The sequence below is a fragment of the Danio rerio genome, chromosome 16 (genome assembly GCF_049306965.1).
Source record: "Danio rerio strain Tuebingen ecotype United States chromosome 16, GRCz12tu, whole genome shotgun sequence".
Lineage (NCBI taxonomy): Eukaryota > Metazoa > Chordata > Actinopteri > Cypriniformes > Danionidae > Danio > Danio rerio.
Genome location: NC_133191.1, coordinates 7430444 through 7442952, shown reverse-complemented (window position 1 = coordinate 7442952; position 12509 = coordinate 7430444). Strand labels below are relative to the sequence as shown.

The 12509-nt window shown below is 38.7% G+C and overlaps 1 protein-coding gene across 4 annotated transcripts in view; it reads right to left on the bottom strand.

The window, feature by feature from the left end:
• Positions 1 to 3372: 3372 nt before the first annotated feature.
• bbs9 (Bardet-Biedl syndrome 9) overlaps positions 3373 to 12509 on the bottom strand; it is a 196148-nt gene continuing 187011 nt past the window's right edge. For all 4 annotated transcript variants that reach the window (XM_068214082.2, XM_009292057.5, XM_073925781.1 and 1 more), the window contains one exon: positions 3373 to 4056. Coding sequence is in view for 2 of the 4 variants with exons in the window: in XM_009292057.5 (XP_009290332.3) it covers positions 3764 to 4056 (293 nt within the window). In the remaining 2 variants the exon portion in view is untranslated. The remainder of the gene's footprint in view (positions 4057 to 12509) is intronic.

The window sequence follows — 12509 nt, the reverse complement described above, 5'->3', positions numbered from 1 at the left end:
TACAGTGAAAAGGTAGATTATTGTAATATTTCTTTTGTACATTATATGCAGAGTCTAAAAAGCCTAACAAAAACAAACAGAACATCGCTCGACAGTTATTTATCTATGTCTGAACACTTGAAGTCTGTGCGCAACCAAAAATATGTTATCAAATGTGCTGCTGGCAGATGGAAACCTTGTTGTGGTTGACAGATGGAAATTGTTATCGTGCTTTTTCTGATTAATTAAGTTCCACAAACACATTATAAATTTACTTTTATGCCTGAAGCAATTCGGTCACATAATAAATGTAGTTGATCGATGGATTATATAATCATTTTATTTATTTTTTCATTGTGTGAAGTGTGTCATTCTTGTTATGTGAACACCACCATGTCCGAATGAATTGCCCCACGGGGATTAAATAAAGCTTTAAAGAGCCTCTATTATGAGTTTTTAAAAAATGACCATCCATGTAGTAACACAGTTCTAGTGAAGTGAAATATCCAGTCAAGGCTTAAATCTAAAGGCTGATTTATACTTCTGCGTCAAACGCACGCGTATGGTACGGCGTTGACGGATAGCCCTTCGCCGTGGCCGTCGGCGACGCTGACGTGCACCTCTCACAAAATGCAACTACTCGTTGCAACGACGCGTAGCGCAAGCTCTGTGATTGGTCGGCTTGGTAGAGCTGACGAGTCTGAGCGGGACCGAGAGCCGCGCAAATGTTGCAAGCAGGGGGTGAGTCCAATGGAGCGATTGTTTACAAGTGTGGAGTCCCGTGAAGGAGCTCCAGATGGAAAGTTTTGCTTTGTGTTTACCTCATAGTTAAAGTTGTTGCACGTCCGCCGGTTCCTGCCTCAAAATGAGCGAGTTTGAGCCACTTGTACATCCAGGAAGTGTTCAGGAAAAGCAAAACAGCAGTAAAGAAACTCGACACAGAGGAACATTTACACCTCACTGCCAACTAGCGTTTCGGAAGTGTTAATGCAGACCAACAGAGACAGCGCGCAGAAATATAAATGCACAGCTACGCGCGTTGCATGCACCGATGGTTACGCCGGTCACTTGACGCAGAAGTATAAACCAGGCTTTAGGCAACATTCACACTGCCAGGCTTAGTGCTCAAATCGGATTTTTTTGCATGGGTGTTCACACTGCTCTTATAAATGTGGCCAATATCAGATTTGCAGTGTGAACAGATCATGGTCCTAAACTGACCCATATGTGCAAAAGTACAGATACGGACAGCACAAAATGCCTAATTATGCACACGTGTGTGCTGCATGAGTAAGCACGTTGTCAGCTCATGCTTATATGATTATTGCCCTTTTCACAGTAAACCGTGGTGTATTTCACAACTCAGGCTCATTCTGGAAACGTTGCCCCGTGGACGTTTCTGGAGACCGCGAAATACGTCCCGGGGGGTACGTATGGCTGCATTTCATTCTTTGTAAGAATGCTACTAGGCGGTGTGACGCCGTTCCCTTTCGCGCTTACCGGCTGACCGCTTACCTCCGTGTGGAGGGCTTTCCCGCCGAAATCAGTTTATCCAGTCAGCCTATCGTGTGCGTCGACAGACTTGAGATCCAGAGAGGAGGAGTTGACCATGGCGACCGGGTTCGAATCCTGGGAAGAGCAGTTCCAGAAATCAGGTAAGACAAAAACAGAGTCCGAAAAATAAAGTGAACGAGTTCACAACAGGGTGAGAGCGTGGTGAAATCCGAAAACGCGATAAAGAAATCGAAGCAGGGGCTTTTCTTTTTATAGACGGCTTTTCTAAATTTTTGCTCGGGTTTAGGGAAGTGAGCGGGCGGGCGGGTCGATGGGTGGAACTGGTTGGGTTCAGGGAAAGGAGGAGGGTGGGTCAGCCGATTGGCCGGTCGCGCAGTCAATCAATCGGTCAGTCAGACAGCGGCCTCTGGTGGGTTTGCGCGAAAACAGCGCGGGCGCTAACGGCACTCGCGAGAGACATTTAAGATGCCAAAAATCGCACACAGCGGCCTCTCGCGTATTCGCGAAAACAAAAACTGCAAAAATACGCACCTCCCACGGGGCTACGTTTCCGGAATGAGCCTGGGTTGGTATTTCATGAACTGTAAATGATTGTTTTGCTACTAATAATGTGTATTTCGGCATTTGAAATCTAAAATAAGTCTCTTGTGATTGAAAACACTGATCATTTGTGATTCATGACAACCGTGGTGCACGTTTGTTTGACCACCGGTGTAGTGAACTCATAAAGGGTTAATGAGCAGCCGCAGACTGAACTGTGCAGGCGGAGTTGTTTTATCTCTGTTTGCAAAGTTATTAAATTCTACTTCGTTATAAACAGCAGACACGTACAGAAGGGGGGTTTGGGTAAAAATTAATTATTTGCAATCAAAAAGCAAGAGACAGAAGGTGATTTATTAAATGAGACTTAAAAGCACCAAGGGAAGAGCATGACCTAATATGTAAAGGCAGACCATTCAGACTGAGACAGAAAAAGCCCTGTCACCTCTTGATTTCAACCGTGATTTGGGAACAACTAGCTGAAACTTGTTTTCTGACCTGATTGGTCTCAATGAAGTATGCCAGAGAAGAAGCTCACCGATGTAAATAGGTGCCAGACCATTCAAACCTTTAAAAACAAGAAGCAATAGCTTGTATTAAATCCTAAATTGGACTGGGAGCCAGTGAATAGAAGATGAAACTGGTGAGATACTAGAGTTTTTTTTTGTTAAAAAAAATTAAAAGCCTAGCAGCTGCATTTTGAACCAGCTGCATGCGTACAATTGAAGCCTGTGAAACTCCTGATTACAAAGAGTTGCAGTAGTCCAATCTGGACATAATAAAAAACATTGATGATGTTCTGCTAAACACAAAAAAAAAAAAAAAACATTTTGAAGAAAGCTGGAAACCTGTAACCATTGACTACCATAGTATTTGTTGTTTCTACTATGGAAGTCAATGGTTTTGAGCTTTCGTCAGAATATCATCTTTAGTGTTCAGCAGATGAAAGAAACTCATACAGGTTTGGAACAAGTCAAGAACAGTGTAGTAAGTCAAGTCAAGTAAATAGTGAGTAAACGTTCATTTTTGGCTGATTTTTCTCTTTAAACTAAACTAAATTTGACCTGATGGCGAATGCTAGACACTCTTCTGTGCTCCACAAACCAATGAAACACAAGCATTTACTGTTTCTTGAGTAAGGAAATGCTTTAGAATGACCAGACTTAACTTTTTCTATTGATTAAAGATTTTTTAAAACACACAGACATAAATAACGATTGATCAAAAGCATTAACTTGTTGAAATGTCAAAATAGAAGGTTTCCACCAGACAGCAACTATAGGTTCCAATTTGATAACAAGCTAATTTCATCCCAAGAAATTTGAGAAAAACTACAGATCCACAGGAATTTCCTTTGATTTTAATGACGTTTTCTCTCAATTCTGCACCTCTACTAATGAACTGAACTGAAATGTAAAGAGGTAGAGCTCTGACCGAGATTCAAACAGATGGAGATGAAGAACAGTAGGTGGTGGTGCTGTGGTTATTCCTGTGGTCTCGCTGATCGGACGTCAGGGTTGGCCTTCGCTGAGCAGTGGGAGACGATGGACACACAGACTACATGCTGCAGACAGCTGAGTTTAAATATAAAGTCCTACATGTCCTCTTACCTTCAATGAGAGTGAAAACACTCAAACCTTTGTATGCTTTTTGCCGCCACTATGCTATTGACTCTACAATTACAGCAAAAAGCTCAGGATGAGATGCGGCTAATAAAATGCAAGTGTTTTCAGCCGTCTCCCGCCTCAGACTTCTTCTCTTTGGCCTTCACGGAAGACTTTCTGGACACCTTGGTCTTCTCCTTTGATGGCTCTTTCTCTCTGGGTAACTCCTTGTCCTTTGATGACTCTTTTGAGGGCTCCTTTGTTGACTCTTTTTTGGGCTCCTTTGTTGACTCTCTTCTAGACTCTTTCGTTGACACCTTTGCCTCCTTCTCTTTTCCAGAGTCTTTCTTGGTTTCTTTTGTGGACTCTTTTCCTGGGTCTTTCTCCTTCTTTTCTTTGGATGATTCTTTAGACGAATCTATTAAAAAACAAAAAAAAAAACATAAATTGTTTGCATAAGCGATTATGACCTATAAAATCAGTCTTAAAGGAACATTTCACCTTTTTTCTTTAAAGTATCTATAGCGCTTCATTTTTTCAACATTATTTTTTGTTACAGCCTTATTCTAAAATGAATTAAATACATTTATTTCCTTGAAATTCTACACACAATACCTCATAATGAAAATTTGTAAAAAAAAGACTTTTTGAAATTGTTGCAAATTTATTAAAAGTTAAAATCTGTAAAATCACACGTACAGAAGTATTCACAGCCTTTGCCATGAAGCTTTAAATTGAGCTCAGGTACATTTTGTTTCCACTGAAAGCGTTAATTTCAGCTTAATTAGTAATTAATTATTTGGTTCACTTGCGGTAAATTCAATTGATTAGACATGATTTGAAAAGGCATACGCCTGTCTATATAAGGTCCCACGGTTGACAGTGCATGTCAAAGCACAAACCAAGCATGAAGACAAAGGAATTGTCTGTTGACATCAGAGACAGGATTGTCTCAAGGCACAAGGCAGGGGAAGGTTGCAAAAAAATTCCTGTTGCTCTAAAAACTCCATGACCACAGTGGCCTCCATCATCTGTTAGTGGAAGATGTTTAGAACCACCAGGACTATTCCTAGAGCTGGCCGGCCATCTAAGCTGAGTGATCGGGGAACAGGGAGGTGATCAATAACCTGAAGGTCACTCTGTCGGAACTCCAGCGTTCTTCTGTGGAGAGAGGAGAACCTTACAGAAGGACAACCATCTGTGCAGCAATCCACCAATCAGGCCTGTATGGTAGAGTGTCCAGACGGAAGCCACTCCCCGCCTGGAATTTGCCAAAAGGCATCTGAAGGACCCTCAGACCATAAGAAACCAAATTCTCTGGTCTGATGAGACTAAAATTGAATTCTTTGCCAGGCGTGACGTTTAGAAAAAAACCAGGCACCGCTCATCACCAGGATAATACCATCCTTACAGTAAAGCATAGTGGTGGCAGCATTATGCTGTGGGGATGTTTTTCAGCAGCAGGAACTGGAAGACTAGTCAGGATAGAGGGAAAGATGAATGCAGTAATGTACAGAGACATCCTGAATGAAAACCTGCTTCAGAGTGCTCTTGAGACCTCAGACTGGAGCGACGGTTCATCTTCCAGCAGGACAATGACCCAAAGCACACCACCAAAATATCAATAGAGTGGCTTCACAACAACTCAGTTAATGTCCTTGAGTGGCCCAGCCAGAGCCCAGACCTAAATCCTATTGAACATCTCTGGAGAGATTTGAAAATGGCTGTACACCGTCGCTTCCCATCCAACCTGATAGAGCTTGAGAGGTACTGCAAAGAGGAATGGGCAAAAATTCTCAAAGACAGGTGTGCCAAGCTTGTGGCATCATATTCAAAAAGACTTGAGGCGGTAATTGCTGCCAAAGGTGCATCAACAAAGTATTGGGCAAAGGTTGTAAATACTACTGTACATGTGATGTATCAAGTTTTTTATTTCTAATAAATTTGCAACAATTTGCAAAAACTCTTTTTTCACATTGTCATTATGGGGTGTTGCGTGTAGAATTTTGAGGAAATAAATTCATTTAATCCATTTTGGAATAAGACTGTAACATAAAAAATGTGGAAAAAGTGAAGCGCTATGAATACTTTCCGCATGCACTGTAGCTAGATGGGTTAAGAAGTATCTAGCAAACATTTAGAGTTGTTTATTGCTTGAAATGCAGCTGGTATGAGAAACAATCAATATATTAAGCTATAGTATAACATAAAAATGTCATAAAAGTAATATATGAGGAACATCAGTTCTGTTGATTATAAATTCCAGTTTTAATGTTGTACAATGAGGACATTCTCATGTCACACACAGTGTTTCAGTGTGTGGAGAACCAAAGAACCAAACCCACGCCAACAAGGGGAGAACATGCAGACTGATGTGTAACATAAATCTTACGTGTTAACGTGACATGTTTCTGTCAGATAATACATGTTCCATGCATACGGATACTACAAATAAAAGTTCTGCAGGATTTGGCATGTGGCCCTTCACTTGGTTTGCAAACCTTGATGTGGCATCTGGTCTAAAAAGTTTGCCCACCTCCACATTATAGTGTAGTGCAGTCTTTTAGTGTAGTACAGACTCCATCTAGTCAGATGTGCGAGGAGGAATATCTGCAGGTGATTCCTCAGGTGATGTGGGCTGACTGTGTTTACTTGCAAAAAACAGAAATGTGCGCACATCTAGAGAAAAAACTTGAAGGCAGGTGCACGATCAAAAAAACATAAGTAGCAAAAGATTCAAAGTAGGTCGGCACACTGCCACTTTAGCTCTCAAAAAAATTTTTATTAGTCAAAATTACAAAAACACTACGTTTCGACCGACACGTGACCTGATGAAGACCATGTCGGTCGAAACGTAGTGTTTTTGTAATTTTGACTAATAAAAATTTTTTTGAGAGCTAAAGTGGCAGTGTGCCGACCTACTTTGAATCTTTGGCTGACTGTGTTTACCCATCAGATAATGTCACATCCACACACTGTTGAGTCTTTGTCCATTCACACTACAGCAGCGCAAGCACACTATCACAGTCTCATCTGTGTCATGCAATTGGTCTGGTCTGCAAAGGGCCGTCTGCTGTCCTGTCAGTGTCATTAAGCCTGCGGCTGCTGTGAGGGAGCTCAGGAAAGCCTCATTAAGCTGCTCCCTGCGGATCAGCCCTACAGGAGCTGTCTGTCTACCCATCAGCCCCAGCGGGACCGCGGCTCACAGGCGTCTTGCACACAGGTGGAGGATTCAGACCAGCCCCCAGAGGATGCAGACGCCTGTGACTCTTTAAAGACAAACATATATCAGGCCTTCGCTAGACATGAGATATCTGTGTGTGTGTGTGTGTGTCTGTGTGTGTTTGTGTGTGCTGTGTGTGTATGTGTGTGTGAGAGAGAGTCCCTGCTGTGACTGACACTGAGTGACAATGGCACCTGGTGCGCAACAAAAAAGATCTGCTCCCTGCCCCCCAACACCACACTCACACACAGAAGTTCACAGGGACATGACTACACTGTACAAACTGTATATTCTAACCTCTTCTCCTAAACCCAGTCCTCACAGAAAATTCCAGCCAAATTTAGTTAATAATAATAATAATAATTCACCATTGAGTATGTTTTTGTTTTTACAGCATTTGTAAGCTACAGGTCTTTACAAACCATGCCTACATTGACATGCTACAAACGCAAACTCACTACTGGTCAAAAGTTTGGGGTTAGTTTTTCCACATGTTTTTTAAATAAAATTATTCTGTTCATCATTTACTAAATGTTGAAAAAAAAAGTTAAATTGCTAATTATTTATGAAAAATATTTATTAATTATTGTATGTAGATTCAAATGAAATGATTACTCAAGTCGTTAATGCTTTTATTACTATTACCATTAACAATAATAACAATAACAACAACAACAAGAATAAGAGTAATAATAATAATAACAATAATATTAATAACAACAACAATAATAATAGTAACAATAATAATAATAAAAACAACAAGAATAATAGTAATAATAATAATAACAATAATATTAATAACAACAACAATAATAATAGTAACAATAATAATAATAAAAACAACAAGAATAATAGTAATAATAATAATAACAATAACATTAATAACAACAACAATAATAATAGTAACAATAATAATAATAAAAACAACAAGAATAATAGTAATAATAATAATAACAATAACATTAATAACAAAAACAATAATAATAGTAACAATAATAATAATAAAAACAACAATAATAATAGTAATAATAATAATAAAAAAACAATAATAATAGTAACAATAATAATATAATAATAATAATAGTATTAATAATAATAATAACAACAACAATAATAATAGTAACAACAACAACAACAATAATAATAATAATAATAATAACAGCAACAATAAAAATAATAATAATAATAATAACAGCAACAATAATAATAATAATAATAATTAATTGTTAAGAAATAGGAATTACAAGACTTTTTTAAACATATTTTCCTTTTCATTAAAGAATTGGATTTGTATTGCTTAAAGGTAATATTAACTGATAATCTTCTCAAGTGTGATATGTTTTGCATACTAAGGGGCCGATCACACTGAAAGCGCACTTACGTTGCAAAAACGTAAAGCGCACCTCACTGCCTTTTTTGTTGACAAGAAAAAGAAAAAAAAGCTTTTTTATGTCACTAGGCGACGACTGAATCAGCTGGGTATTGTACGAGAGTGTTGCTGTTGATATTCAAATAACTTTAATATTTAATAATATTGTGATATTCAAGATTTGTGAAGACATACAGCTCAGGGGAACTCAAAACAGCGACCCCAAGTTCCTTCTTCATCTTTAAAAGTTTCCGCACACACACACATACGCACAAGCAACACACAAGCAGTGATATAGTTGTAATGATTGAATTGTACAAACTGTATAATCTATCCTCTTATCCTAAATCCAGCCTTTACAGAACACTTCCGCCAAATTTAGATAACAATGTAAAATATTACACAGTTTAGTGTTTCTTTTCATGCCTATTGTATTAAAATCAGTTTTAAGCTACAGGTCCTCATAAACCATGTTTACATTGTCATGTCACACACATTTTGATGGAGACTTCTCAAAGATATAAAGAGACATCATTTTTATACTGTACAGACTGCATATTCTATCTGCCGACCCCAACACTATCCGTCAACCCGCAGGAAACAATCTGCATTTTACATTTTCAAAATACTTCAATCTGTGTCATTTATGAGCACTTAATCTCATGCCGGCCAAAAAAAGAGGTCCCCACAAGGTAAAAATTGACTGGTATTGCAATACTTGTGGGGTTATTTGGTCCCCACAAAGTACATCAGTTACAATACCATGAATTGGTTGTATTGGCTTTGGCTACAGACTGGATAAAGAAAGGAATACAAGTGTGAGGCTACTTGGCAGCATTCAAGATCCTCTCTCAGAACCAGCCTGCGTTTCCAATGACATTTGAGCCAAAGCGGTGACATAACTGAACCACATTACAACATAACTCACCCACACACCAGCTTTAATGCGAATAAGGGAAGTTATTTAAATATCTAATGAATAACAATTATAGTCATCCCCTTTGAAGTACACTTCAGGACACTTATTATGGAAATAATATATTTTAAAATAACAGAACTAAGTGCAAAGTGAAGTTTCAGAAGCTTACTAGCCAACTGCTCATAAATAAGTGTTAATAGATAGTTAATATCTTAATAATAGACAGGTAATAAGGCAGTAGAAAATGGTGTGAATTGTTACTTAAACTAAAGTGTCACCCTAAAATATACTTTCAAAATGATAAGTATAACACATATTGTCACGATCACCAGCGATGTAGCCTGTGTAGGTCACTGGAGAACTTTACATCTGCTACTATATGAAAAACAACTCCCAAAAGTTTTTGTACTGACACACCAGTTCCTGATTTCCCCTGATTACACACACAGTTGGAAGCTCATGATGAACTGATTATGAATATAAAGACAGCTTGTGTACACACAATCTTTGCTGAGTCTTGTAAACTGTGAGAATATCGAAGCTTTTTCCTTGTCGTGTATTGACATTTGCTTTGTTTTATCGTTTATGTTGTTTTGCCGCCTGTCCTGATCATCCGCCTGTACTCTGGCTACTCTTTTAGATTATCTGCATTCTCCTGTCTGTCCCTGTTTTGATCTTCGCCTGCTTGATGATTCTTTTAATAAACTGAATTTGGTTTCTCATCTCTGTTGGAACCTGACTTGGTTAAGAAAATTCTAAGGCCCCACAAGCTTTAGGGGCCAACAGAGCTATTATTAGGGGGCCAAAAAAAAAAAAAAAAAAAAATCCCCCTCCCCCAACAAAAACCACGTAACCCAAACCCACAATGCATCCCTCCCCCCACTTTTTACTTTCGTCCGCAACATGATGAACTGATTACTAGGAATATAAAGACAGCTTGTTTACACACAATCTTTGCTGAGTCTTGTAAACTGTGAGCATTACGAAGCGTTTTTTCTTGTCGTGTTTTGACCTTTGCTTTGTTGCATTCTCCTGTCTGTCCCTGTTTTGACCTTTGCCTGCTTGACGATTCTCTTAATAAACGGCATTTGGATCCTCACCTCTGTTGCAACCTGACTTGGTTAAGACGATTGTACGTGCCCACACATTTTGGGGCCCCAAAAGTTTGGGGAGTTACTATTTCTACTTTCGTCCGCGACACCTCCAAAACCCACCTAGGCCCCACCCTCCTTGCTCTTTAATTTTATCCACTGCACGCCCCCACCCGCTCTTCACTTTCATTCACGACACCCCTCACCACACTCCCGGTCGTTCTTCACTTCTTCCGTGACATTCGTCGACATCCCCTCTGCGCAACACCATTTGTCTTAGGGCCCATACCGGCCAGCGGCGCCCCAGAGATGATCTAGCCTGTGTAGATCGCTGGAGAACTACACATCTGCTATATGAAAAACAACTCCAGACGTTTTTGCACTTCTGTTGCAAACTGACTTGGTTAAGACAATTTTAAGGGCCCATGCACTTTTGGGGCCCCAAAAGTTACTATTGGGTGGCCCAAAAAAATCCAACCAAACAAACCTATAAAGTATGATCTTATTCTACATTGCTAATCCTACATATTACTCAAACCCAATAAGACTTTACTAACTATTAATGAGCAGCTAATTAGTGTTTTATTTAGCTAAAAGTCTTAGTTAATTGTTTGCTAATAGAGTGAATTGTGACTTAAAACAAAGTGTTATCCAATATTTCTCTTGTCTGCCTGAAAGTAGACACTTTTGTCCATTTTAATTGGAATTTTAAGAACTGTACTTGAAAAGAAGCCTTCATGCAGACTTTTAAAGAGAAATCCACAAATGGGAATAAGCAGAAAGCTTGAGCTCCCTCTCACCGTATAGTCAGAAACACAAGATGAGCATCAACGGGCAGCTGCTGCTTCCATTTCCAACACACAAAGACTAAAACCACTCATGTAAACTCAGCTAAAAATACACACACACATACTTGTTCCTATATCCCAGTGGGGACTCTCATAGACCTAATGATGTTTCTACACTCTCAGAAATAACAGCACAGGAACTGTCACTTAGGTGGTACCTTTTTAAAAAGTACATATTTGTAACCACAGTCCATATTGGTATCTCAGATGTGCATTTCAGTATCCAAATGTACACAAAATTTACCTTTGAGGTACCATGATAGATATTGTATGTACAAAAAGATACCGCCTCAGTGACAGCTTTATTTTTGACATTGTACAATACAAATCACATATTCTAGCCACCTACGCTGATCCTACCCCTAAATCCAACCCTCGAATCAAACAAAGGTTTGAAAAAGTGACTTTTATTGACATTTTTATTATTTTGAAGTGATTATTTGGATTTGGTTATGGTAAAAACCTGGTAATAATCTGCCAATTATTTTTCTGTTGTTTTGCAGTTTTATTTATTTACAAAAATAATCTGTATTTATACCAGATCTATATTTAAAACACAAATAAAACTTTAAATACAATTATATACTTATTAACTCCCAAATTCAGCTTTTATTTTGACATTGTACAATACAAATCGCATATTCTAGCCACTTACGCTGAACCTACCACTAAATCCAACCCTCGCATCAAACAATCTGCAATTTTATTGTTAATTGTTAATCGCAAAAAAGTGTAAATTCAACACAATTGGAATATGTATGTTATGTTAGGGTTAAAGCACAATCCAGGTGGATATTATTGCAGAATAAAGCTTGACAGGCTTATCAGTCGCCCAATGTGAATCGGAGCACTGTTTTATAAGACTGAAGAGCTTTATTCTGTTGAAACAACCGTCTTGTAGGCCTGTCAGGATATTGTTTTTTGTTGTAAGATATTGTTATGATTATCAGCGATCTAGCGGTTGCAGATTGTTAACAGACTACAAATCTGCCATTATGGACTAAAAGCTCCAGTCATGCACCACACACTCACACCAGTTCCTGATTCTGACTAATTGCATACACACAGCTGAAGGATTGTCAAAGACACATCAGGGCTGAGTCTTGTTTATCTGTCTAATTAACATTACAACACGTTTCCTTGCCTTGTTCTGCTGTGTTTTGATCTTGGCCTTGTTTACATTGCCTGCTGCCTGCCTTTTGACCATCTGCCTGTGTATTCGACTACGAATATGGATTTATCCATACATCTGTTTTTTCCTGATTGTGACCGTTGCTTGCCTGACCATTCTTGTTAATAAACCCTGCATTTGGATACGCACTTCCCATGTCAGCACCTCCCGTTGACAGATATATTGCACCAAAATATATTGTGATAAACTATATTATTGTAATTTTAAGAACATTTTATGCCATTTATTA